The 12,294-nt window shown below is 37.0% G+C and overlaps 1 protein-coding gene across 3 annotated transcripts in view; it reads right to left on the bottom strand.

The window, feature by feature from the left end:
* Positions 1 to 12,294, bottom strand: part of LCLAT1 (lysocardiolipin acyltransferase 1) — a 187,639-nt gene that overhangs the window by 74,672 nt on the left and 100,673 nt on the right. For all 3 annotated transcript variants that reach the window (XM_081484313.1, XM_081484315.1, XM_081484314.1), the window contains 2 exons: positions 6,143 to 6,289; positions 547 to 663 (listed from right to left, as the gene is read on the bottom strand). In XM_081484313.1, coding sequence (XP_081340439.1) covers positions 547 to 663; positions 6,143 to 6,289 — 264 coding nt within the window. The remainder of the gene's footprint in view (positions 1 to 546; positions 664 to 6,142; positions 6,290 to 12,294) is intronic.

The raw sequence follows: 12,294 nt of genomic DNA, 5'->3' as shown, positions 1-12,294 counted from the left end.
TCTAGACGCCCTTTGATAGACATGGTTCTAGAGGACATGAGGGGCAGAGGGTAGTACGAGCCAGAGTAGGAAGCAGAAGAATGAGGTTCTATCCATGACCTACAGAAATTTACTAACCACTTTGGATGCGACTTCTGTTTAACAATAAAATGGAGATAGCAGTACTTCCTTTCTACCAACCAGAATCATTTGTTGCACTGAGTCGAATAATGAACGTAAAAATATTTTTTAAGTTATAAATAACTATAGGTGATAAGATACCCTCAAGACAGTTTTATGACTTTTAAGAAACATTTAAAATTGGAATGACAGTCTAACTGTATGTATTATATTATTATTTTCTATTCCAAAAAAGGAGAAAAAACGTTTTCTTTTGATTCTTTTAAAACATTTTAGTGCATGGAGCCAAGTCAGTATAAAAATACAGTATTATTATTTCTTGAAATAAAGTATAAAAAAGTACTTTGTAAATTCAAAAGAGCTATGTGAAATTCGCCAATTTCTGCCACTTACATAAAAAAAGTGCATTTTGAGATGGGTGCTTACCTTCTCGTAGATGGTCTACTACAAAGGTAAAGCCTGTAGTTCTTGGATGTAAGACATATTTGTATTTCTGAAGTCCATTCTTTTCAGCAAATTCATTACTTCGAGTTATGCTATTTTCTAAACAAAACAATAGTAGAAGCCATAAAATAAAGAATGATAAGTAAAGAAAGGAAATAGGACAGAATTTTTTATAAAAATGGCAGTTAAGTTTTCTGTAATTATTCAATATAACTTACTGAATCAAATGATAGAAATACTTTATTAAATCCCTAACAACAATCCTAGAGCTACCTACTTACTGAAATTTTGAAAATTCTTATAATAAGGTATTAAAGATGTTTTATAACATATTCAAATCTTTAAAATTCTTTAAGAGATTTTATAAAATAGTCAATACACAATGAAAACTGAAATATAAATAAGATACTAATAACTAAAATTTTCATAAAATAGTCATTACATTATAAAAATTGAAATACTAAAATATAATGATGAAATAAAACTAAAATAGTAATAAAACATAAGGATCTGGACATCCAGAAGAAATAACCAACAATTTGCCAAATAGATCAACACTGTTTTAACCCAATAATTTAGGGCTTCAGTGCAAAGTGAAGTATCTGCCTTGCTCAGGCACACAGCACACTAATACTAGTAACTAAAACCACTCCACGACAGAATGGGCACATGATTAGCACATCACGCACAAACATCTGAACATGGTTTGGCCGAATATAGTTACTGAGTCAAGTATATGTTCCAACTGTTGGCAAAAACTTTTTCCATTCCATGAGGTAACTTTATAAGTTCCAAGAAGAACCAAGCCCATTATTCAGCAATTGTATTTGGAAAAAGTAAAGTGTTCAGAAATTTGGCCTCAACTGCTGGTGGAGATCATGAAATACTTTCTGATGACAGCAGATGTTAGAACCTGCAATTCTCAGCTGCATCCTGAAATTTAGACCACTCCAAGTCACCGGGGTAGGGGGTGGGGGGCTATATAAATAAATACTACTTTCTGAGGAGTAAATTTAAGACCATGGAGTTCTCAAAATCTCAAAAAAGTATAGATGGATTCCACAACACTGAAACACTCAAAGAACACTCCTATAACCTGAGTCAAACAATTAAACAGATCTCTAGCAGGTCAAAAGTAAAAGCCCTAAACAAGAAAAGGAATAAGCTCCTCTCTCATTCACTTGAGGGGGGCATTCTGGGCATGGGACTACAGAACAGTATTTTACAGACAGCTGGCAGGACCTTACATGGGATGGGGAATCCCAGAGTCACCACAAAGATGAAGGTAACTACTCTTCAGTTCTCTCTTCCAGCTGGTCACAGACTTGGGGGATCTGAAGACCAAAATTGAACTCTGATGTAGAATGTGAATACAGGTAGAAGTAGTTCTAAAAGGCATGGGCATGATGTGGGAAGATAGAAATAGTCAGACACAGATCAGAGATGCAGATTTTCTCCTCCTTCCCCACTTGATCTGCCCACTCCCAGACTCTGAGATTATTAGGGCTAACAGACGAGCATCTCACTTTCTCACCACAGCCTCCTGTCTCGTTAGCTGGCTCCCTCTAACACACAGTGGAGTACTCTGCCTCTCTAGCGACACTGGCTGCTCAGATGTTCTCAAACCAGCCAGTCGTGTTCCACCTCAGGTTCTTCATTCTAGCCAGAATGCCTTCTACTCGGACATCTGCATCATCATCTGCTTTGTTCATTTAGTCTCCACTTAAATGAAAAGTTAAGGGGTCTTTTCTGGAGAAGGAAATGGCAACCCACTCCAGTAATCCTGCCTGGAGAATTTCATGGACACAGGCTAGCAGGCTACAGTCCATGGGGTTGCAAAGAGTCAGGCATGACTGAGCAACTATCACTCAAGGGGCCTTCTCAAACCACCTTACTTAGACAGCACCCTATGCCCCCATCTTTTATTACTCTCTCCTTATCTTGCTTTTCCTGTAAGGCATGCATGAATACCTGGCATATTTTTATTATTTTTTTATCTGTCTTTCCTCTTAGAATGTAAGCTTCATGAAAGTAGAGATTTTTTGGTATATGAGGCTCCAGGCACTCATATATTTATTAAATAAAGAAGTTTACTAAATATACAAGGGTGTTGAATTGCATGTAATACTATAGCTGTTAAAAACCCAGAAAAGCTTTCCTTTCCAAATCAGGAAAACAACACACAAAATTATAGTATATGAACTGTGATGGTTAATTTTGTGTGGCAAATTGGCTAGGTCAAAGTACCCAGATATTGGTCAAACATTATTTTAGCTGTGTCTGTGAAGGTGTTTTTGACGAGATTAATATTTAAACCAGTAGACTTTGAGTAATCATGCATTATGTGAGTGGGCTTCATCCAATCAGTTGAAGGCTTTAAGAGAAAAGGACTAATCTCCTCAAACATGGGCTTCCCTGGTAGGTCAGCTGGTAAAGAATCTGCCTGCAATGCAGGAGACCCTGGTAAGATTCCTGGGTTGGGAAGATCCACTGGGGAAGGGAGAGGCTACCAACTTCAGTATTCTTGGGCTTCCCTGGTGGCTCAGCTGGTAACGAATCTGCCTGCAATATGGGAGACCTGGGTTCGATCCCTGGGTTGGGAAGATCCCCTGGAGAATAGAATAGCTACCCATTCCAGTATTCTGGCCTGGAGAATTCCATGGACTGTGTAGTCCATGGGGTCACAAAGAGTTGGACATGACTGAGCAACTTTCACTTTCACTCCTCAAACAAAGAAGAGTTCTGCCACCAGACTGCCTTTGGACTCAAACTGCAACTCTCCCCTGGTCTCCACCTATGGACGTACCCTATATATTTTTGATTTACCACCCTCCACAATCATGTGAGCCAATTCCTTAAAATAAATTTGGCCCACCACTTCTCTCTCTTTCCCTCTCTTTCTACACACATGCGTGCGCGCACACACACACACACACACAGAGGTGGTTCTATTTTTCTGGACAACCATGACTAACAATGTGCGATATTACAATATAACATTAAGTACAAAAAGTATAAATTTCCCCAAATTGTGTAATATTGTGTATATTACTTGCATAAGCAAAAAAAAAAAAGTTTATAAACAATGATAACATACGAAAATAGAATATATTTAAAGTTACATTTAAACGCAGTAATTTAAAAATATGCAAACAAGCTGGATTCAGAACCTAAAGAGAATCATAAAACATTCTCTTTGGGCTTAAAAACCCAAGTTTAAAGTTAATTGTGGAAGGTAAAAAACACCTTTAACAGATACTTTTTCACACCAAAGGTACTTTGCTAGCCTACATAGAAAAAAAAAAAAAATCATATCCCAACTCAAAACTATGTGTAAAATACTGTTTAAAAAATTTTTTTAAGCTTTAAGATCAGTCTGTTTCCTCTATCTGGCAAATACTGTTTTAACTTTAAAAACATGCAACTACATCATGGAATGAGTATTCTGGACCCTGAAAATACTCAAATAGATGTTAAGTTCACCACCTAAAAACGATACTTGAGAAAAAATAGAGTGAAAAAAGTTTTAAATATCTACCTTATAACATCTGAATATCTAATGTATGAACATTTTTATACTGATTTACCAAAGTAGAGCAACCCATGAGCTTTTATCTCATTATCTTTTAATAACTAAATAACTTCCAAGGTTGCCACTCTTTGGTGTACATTTTGGCAATCACAAACATAAGTCTATCATTTCAGTAAATGACTTTCTATACACTAATACAGCTGATTTCAATACCCAAATGTAACTATTACACATTCTAAATATTAAAAAATGTAAATATGGCAGTCTGTCCATTTCCCAATGATAATTCAGCTCTGGGAATCAATAAACTTACAACTTACAATATTAATTTCAAGGTTAAATAGTATGCAGACAATATTATGCTCAGTATTACCCTCTGTGATCTACCTACTACTAGAATTTTAACTATAAAAATCAAACATACTAATATATAATTAGTTATATAATATAAATATATATTATATATATAAAAATATATATATTAGTTATATAAACATACTAAGTATATAATTTAGTATATAACACTAATATATAAAGTTTGCCATGTTTCATTTAGTTCAGTTCCAATCTGTCAGAGATTAGTCAAAGATCTCTCCTTGGTATTAATTGTAACTATTTTCCAAAATGTAATAATTTCCTTATTAACATATTACTGCTTAGTCACCCATTCACTTACTAAAACAGTTGTGTGATTTGTGTTTTTCATCTTGCACTCTTTTTTTGGGGTGTATTGGTTTCCATAAATTACTATGTCCAGAGAATAGATTAGTATGTTGCTTTACATGTTCTCCTGTCAGGTTCTAAGGATTTCCCTTCTTAATAGTTCTTAGAAGCCTCGATCTAGTATTGAGGATTTGGAAGACAGGTTCACAGGGATCTTCTCCATCCTATTTGTGATTTTTAGATTTCAGTTCCATCTTACTTCAGTCTGTCTTCCCCCGTACAGATGGAGTAAGAAATGGCAACCTACTCCAGTATTCTTGTCTGGAAAATCCCATGGACAGAGGAGCCTGGTGGGTTACAGCCCATGGAGTTGCAAAGAGTTGGACACAACTGAGCAACTAACACTTCACTTCCCCTGTACAGCAGACCTTTATCCTCCTCAAATTCTGCTGTATTTTTCCTAAAGTAACCAGGGTACTAAAGCTGTTGAATTGTGCTCTTTTGAGTTGAAGGATTCTATAGAAATACTTCCTGTTTGAGCTTACTCCCTCTCCACCAATATTCATCAACCAAAGCAGTTCTTTTCTCCATACTAAATCCTAGACTGCAATGGAAGGCTTCATTTGCAGAAATGACCTGTGGTTCAAAAAAAAAGGTATGAAGTCCACCGATCTGTAAGAATGAAAGACTATATTTTGCTTTACATCTTTTTACAGAATTCCTTAAGATCCACTGGCATTTTTGGCCCACATAACTTGATATCTGGAAAGATAGAAAAGTCCTAGATACACTCTCCTACGTCCCTTCTACAATTTTCCTCAGGAAAAAGACAAAGCCTTCCCACCTTATATTAGAGATAAGGCTTTAAAATACCAGCAGAAAGGGAAACATATTAACACAAATCAACAGTAAGTGAAACTGGTTACTACTAGATCAATCCTTATCTTGTAAGAAAAAAGTTGAGAAAAAAGGGTCTCATGGATAAATACAGATCTTGGGAAAGAGAGGACAGTGAATAGCTGTGCTTTGTTCTTCCTTCTCAGGATTGTTTAGGCTATTTGGGTTTTTTTGTGGTTCCATGCAAATTATATAAAGTAAAAGGCTGATATTTAAAATATATACTGAGACTTTAACTATAAAGCTCTAGGATGCCAAGTATAAACACTACTTCTTGGAGTTACCAATTATAAATTGTATGGGCTGAACATCAGGAGTTCTGGGTTCTGTTGTGCTACTGATTAACTGAGTGACTCCAGGGATGGGCCATTAATTTTGCTGGTGTTCAGTTGCTTTGCCTGAGGACGGAGAAGTTTAGACTAGATAGCTGATTTCAGAGTGCCTTCATATTGTGAAGTTCTGTGATCCAAGCCCAGGCCACCTTACCTGTGAGATCAGTCCCCTCAGGGAATAGGAGGAGTTGAAGTGGTTCACGGATATCACAAAAATAATCAATCATGTCTTCAAAATGGCTCTTGTCATCCTTCCATTTCCTATGAATGAAGATATAGGCAGCAGCCTGCATAGCCCAACCTAGAATCAATTTAACAAATATTTACATATAATTTTAACCAATATCCACATTTAAAAAATATATTTCAGAGTTTTGGGGTTTTACTATAAATTACTTTCATAATGAGCATCTCATGATATACCTTAAATTCAGCACTGACCTTGCATTAAATAACAGTTACACCAGAGGATATTCTTAAAGGAGTTAGCTAAATTCTAAGATTTGCAAAATTCTCCAAAACCTCTTTTCAAGCCAAAACTAGCTATTAAAATTCAAAGAAGAGCTGCCTTAATATTTATTAGTAACTCATCCTAAGTTAAAATCCCAATTTAAACAGACATTTTAACCAAGTTACTATGTGTTATCAGGCTTACAAAATCAGTAAGCAAAGGATCTGTTCTCAAGCCATGTGTACAAAGTCTTTAGTATTTCCCTTTCTGTACTACTCAATCTCTAAATCCCATGGCTATTTTCAGTGTGACTTCTTTTTTTAAAAAATGCAATGGCCACTAAACACATTGCTCACATTCCCTTTCTCTAAGACAAATTCAACCTTGCTACTGAAGAGGCAGTTTTAGACAAGCCAGGTTTTTCCCAGCTGGAATTCCTCCCTGGTCAGAAATAACTAGAATTACTGTGGTAAATGCCAAAGCCTTTGACTGTGGGGATCACCACAAACTGTGGAAAATTATGAAAGAAATGGGAATACCAGACCACCTGACCTGCCTCTTGAGAAATCTGTATGCAGGTCAGGAAGCAATAGTTAGAACTGGACATGGAACAACAGACTGGTTCCAAATAGGGAAAGGAGTACGTCAAGGCTATATATTGTCACCCTTCTTATTTAACTTATATGCAGAGTACATCATGAGAAATGCCAGGCTGGATGAAGCACAAGCTGGAATCAAGATTGCCTGGAGAAATATCAATAAACTCAGATATGCAGATGACACCACCCTTATGGCAGAAAGTGAAGAACTAACGAGCCTCTTGATGAAAGTGAAAGAGGAGAGTGAAAAAGTTGGCTTAAAGCTCAACATTCAGAAAACTAAGATCATGGTCCCATCACTTCATGGCAAATAGATGGGTAAACAGTGGAAACAGTGACAGGCTTTTTGGGCTCGAAAATCACTGCAGATGGTGACCGCAGCTATGAAATTAACAGATGCTTACTCCTTGGAAGAAAAGTTATGACCAACCTAGACAGCATTATAAAAAGCAGAGATATTACTTTGCCAACAAAGGTCCATCTTCAGAGTTGGACTATAAAGAAAGCTGAGTGCCGAAGAATTGATGCTTTTGAACTGCGTGTGGTGTTGGGAGAAGACTCTTGAGAGTCCCTTGGACTGCAAGGAGATCCAACCAGTCCATTCTAAAGGAAATCAGTCCTGAATATTCATTGGAAGGACTGATGTTGAAGGTGAAACTCCAACACTTTGGCCACCTGATGCAAAGAACTGACTCATTTGAAAATACCCTGATGCTGGGAAAGATTGAAGGCAGAGGAGAAGGGGATGACAGAGGATGAGATGGTTGGATGGCATCACCGACTTAATGAACATGAGTTTGGGTAAACTCCAGGAGTTGGTGATGGACAGGGAAGCCTGGTGTGCTGCAGTCCATGGAGTCCCAAAGAGTCAGACACGACTGAGCAACTGAACTGTAGTAAATATACCTGACTTAAGGCAAATAATCAATAGTCTTATCTGACAGTCCATGAAGCATGAAAACCCCAGCCATGCACAGTAACTATCTGGCCAATCAAATGTTTTCTCCCAGAAATTTTACCTGGGACCATGGAGACACAAGCTGGTATATAAGACAAATGGAGGACAAAAAAGCAGATAGAGACAGTAGTACCTGAGGCACAATAAAGGGGGCACACTGTAGTGAAGACCTAAACAACTTCTGCTCTTGAGGCCCATAAAGCTGACTGTGATCCAGAACAAAGGCAGTTTTCCACAAGGGCTGGCCAGTCTTTGGTTTCACCTCTTGAATATCCACAAGACTCCATCTCCCTTAGTGCCAACTGTATCTTCACAATTTACTTTTCTCATTTCGGCTAGAGGGGATGAGTAGTAGTTTCTTGCAATCAAACACAACTAAAACAATAGTTACTGTCATTAGGTAGATACTGTAGGACCCTGAAAATATATAGAACTATCATTACACCATTTAATCAATGATTTAAAGACTGTAGGACTTTATTTGGTTTTTTGGACTTTACTTGGTTATTTAGTAAAGTTGTAGGATTTTATTTGGACTTTTTTTTGGTTATTTCATGGCTGAAGTCACTGTCCGCGGTGATTTTGGAGCCCAAGAAAATAAACTCTGTCACTGTTTCCATTGTTTCCCCATCTATTTGCCATGAAGTGATGGGGCCGGACGTCATGATCTTAGTTTTTTGAATGTTAAGTTTTAAGCCAGCCTTTTCACTCTCCTCTTTCACCCTCATCAAGAGGCTCTTAAGTTCCTCTTCACTTTCTGCCATTAGAGTGTTACCATCTGCATATCTGAAGTTGAAGATATTTCTCCCAGTAATCTTGATTTCAGCTTGTGAGTCATTCAGCCCCACATTTCACATGATGTACTCTGCACAGGAGTTAAATAAGCAGGGTGACAGCATACATATGCCTTGTCATATGGCTTTCCCAATTTTGAACCAGTCCACTGTTTCACATCTGGTTCCAACTGTTGCTTCTTGACCTGCATACAGGTTTCTCAGGAGACAGGTATGGTGGTGTCTTCAAGAATTTTCTACAGTTTGTTGTGATCCACACAGTCAAAGGCGTTAGTGTAGTCAATGAAACAGAAGTAGATGTTTTTCTGGAATTCTGCTTTTCTTATGATCCAACGAATGTTGGCCATTTGATCTGTAGTTCCTCTTCTTTTCTAAACCCAGCTTGTAAATTCGGAAGTTCTTGGTTCACATACTGCTAAAGCCTAGCTTGAAGGATTTTGACCACATTATTTGGTTTGAGTAAGTCCAAACTGGGGCTTCCCTGGTAGCTTAGCTGGTAAAGAACTGCCTGCAATGCAGGAGACCCCGGTTCAATTCCTGAGTCAGGAAGTTCCCCCAGAGAAGGGATAGGCTACCAACTCCAGTATTTTTGGGCTTCCTCTGGTGTCTCAGATGGTAAAGAATCCACCTGCAATGTGGGATCCCTGGGTTGGGAAGATCCCCTGGAGGAGGGCATGGCAACCAACTCTAGTTTTCTTGCCTAGAGAATCCCCATGGACAGAGGACTCTGGTGGGCTCCAGTCCATGCGGTCTCAAAGAGTTGGACATGACTGAGTGACAAAGCACAAGCAAGTTCAAACTAGGATACTATATTCTACAAATATAAATAAGTTTAGTATAGGTCTTGCTGACACGTCTTCAACTGCTGCTCACCCACTGTATTTACTGTCAGTGATAGTCACCTGATAGATACCAACATGTCTCTCCTCTTTCACCTGAGGACACCTACACCCACGGTACAGTCTGTAGGCTTTGTGTAACTCTGGAGTAAGACTGTGTGGGTTAGAATCAGAGAGCCACCACAAACCAGCTGGTCAGCCTTAAGCCATTGTCCCGCATTGATCCCAAATGTAATAATGCCACAATAGTATTTTACCTGATAGGAGTTGTAAGAAATGAAGAAGATTATTTAGCACAAAGTATTCAATAAGTAATCGCTATTATCATTATTATGATTAAGTTACAGTAATACCAAGGATATTGCATCAAGGAACATAAAAATGTAGCAAAAAGTTTTCCCATTCACAATTGCTCACCCCTCTTCTAGTAACTTGGAAATTATAAACTCTATTATTTTAAAGATCATGCTTAAAATCTTTACTTTTCTATTTCTAACAAACATTTAAACTTAAATAACTGTCAACATTGAGTTAATAAATAATCTTCCCCTAAACAAAAAATTATGCTTTCCTCTTGTCCCTCTTCCAAAATTTGAACAAATCATCCAATAGTTCCCCCAAACTGCCATTATTATTACTACTACTATTCCTTATGTGTCACAGAAATATTTTTAAATATTTAAACGACTCAATAAGTCTGTTGGCTTCTCTTATCATAGTTTTATATCTCACATCCTTCTGTTAGTCTTCCTTAAGGAATTTTGAGTCTTCATATTTCTGAAATGTAATTTTTTTGTTGTTCTCAATTTTGGAGGCTAGTTTTGCTTAAAATAGAACTTGAGACTTCCGAGTAATTTTCCCCTCAAAATTTCAAAGCTATTTCGCCCACAGTCTTATGTAACTTCATATAGCTAATAAGAAGTCTGATATCAATCTGATTTCTGTAGATAACCTAATTTCCCCCCTCTGGAAGCTTTATTGATTTCTCTGTATCCCTGGTTTTGTGAAACTTTACCAGTATGAATATGGGTATGCAACTTTTTCACTAATTCTGCTCAGCAGTTAGTATACTCTTCCAATATGAATTTCTTTTTTTTTTTTCCTGTGAAGACATTTTTTATTTATTTTTTTTAAATGGGTACATTTTATTGTATGTAAATCATATTTATTTTTTTTCCTTTTCTTTTACTTCACAGTATTGTATTGGTTTTGCCATATACTGACCTGATTCCGCCATGGGTGTACATGTGTTCCCCATCCAGAACCCCCCTCCCACCTCCCTCCCCAACCCATCCCTCTGGGTCATCCCAGGGCACCAGCCCCGAGCACCCTGTATCATGCATCGAACCTGGACTGGTGATGAATTTCTTTAAAACTGGGAATATTCCTTCCATTATTTAAGAAAATACTATTTTTTTTCTCTTCTTCATTCCTTCAGACTTTCTATTTGGAACGTCTCACATAGATGTTAAAACTTCTGGATTTTTCCTCTCATAATTTTCATCTCTTATCATTTGTTTAAGGAAAATCTTTTAGCTTGGTCATCTGACTCACTAATTTGTTCTTCAGTGGTGTCTGGTCTACTAATTGATCATTTCAGCAAGCAACTCTGTAATTTTCAAAATTTACAACTGGTTCTTTATCACAGAAGCCAATTTTTTATGGACAAAGAGCAAAAACTATAATAAGCTATGACACATACAGACAGGAGTAGTTTTAATAAAAATGTTGACTGAATGGTTACTATGTGCCTAGTACTCTTTAAGGCATTTTTCATTAATTAATTCATTTAATTATCAAGACAACTATATAAATTAGGTAAAATTATTCCAATTTTATGGATGAGGAAACTAAGGTACATTGAGACTCAAAGAACCAGTATGTGGTAAAACCAGGTTTCAAATGCAGGCAGTCTGGCTCCAAAGCTGATGTTTTTAACCACTGTAGTAAACAGGCTCTTTGCAATATGTACTCGAATCTCTCTAAGGGTATTAGTTAAACACAGTTGATATTCTCCTCAGAGAAATACCTGTTCTTCAGAGAGTCTATTCTTAGGCTTTCTTTAAAGCTGTGTATTTTCCTCAAATGTGAATTCTGCATTGCCTTCATAGTTGTTGTAGACTGAACATACTGACAGGTTGAGCGTATTTCCCCATTCCAAGTGAGACAGCTGTTGCTCCCTTGGGGGAAGGGAGCAATAGGAAGACCCATGGGACTCTGTCATAAAACTTTTCTAATATTTTATGTATGTCTCAGAAATCTCAGAAAGGCAAGTAAAATGACTGAATCAGTCAGCTTCTTAGAACTCTCCTCTGAAGATATGATTCTTTGTGCTTTGCCTTCTCATGTTCCATTTATACATCACTAATGCTTTTCAATCTTTTTTATTCTCTTCAACTTAAATGTTCTTCTCTCTTTCATAAAAATCACAAGAAGACCTTGTGAGTCTTTTTCTCCCCATTTCATTGCCAAAGCTACATGTTATTCATGTTTAAAGCAATATCCTTATTTTTCTTAAAAAGCAATATTCAGAGTTTTCTTAACAGTTTTCTTAACAGTCTTGAGGTCCTCATATATTTATTTCATAATTCTATGGACTGATAAATGACAGTGCAACTGATCATGTGATTTGGAATTCGTCTATATAACCTGCCTGTTTCATACT

This window comes from Giraffa tippelskirchi, chromosome 4, assembly GCF_054371585.1.
Source record: "Giraffa tippelskirchi isolate mGirTip1 chromosome 4, T2T-mGirTip1v1.2.pri, whole genome shotgun sequence".
In the NCBI taxonomy this organism is placed as follows: Eukaryota; Metazoa; Chordata; class Mammalia; order Artiodactyla; family Giraffidae; genus Giraffa; species Giraffa tippelskirchi.
Note: the sequence above shows the minus strand (reverse complement) of the source record. Positions and strands in the feature narration are given on the sequence as shown.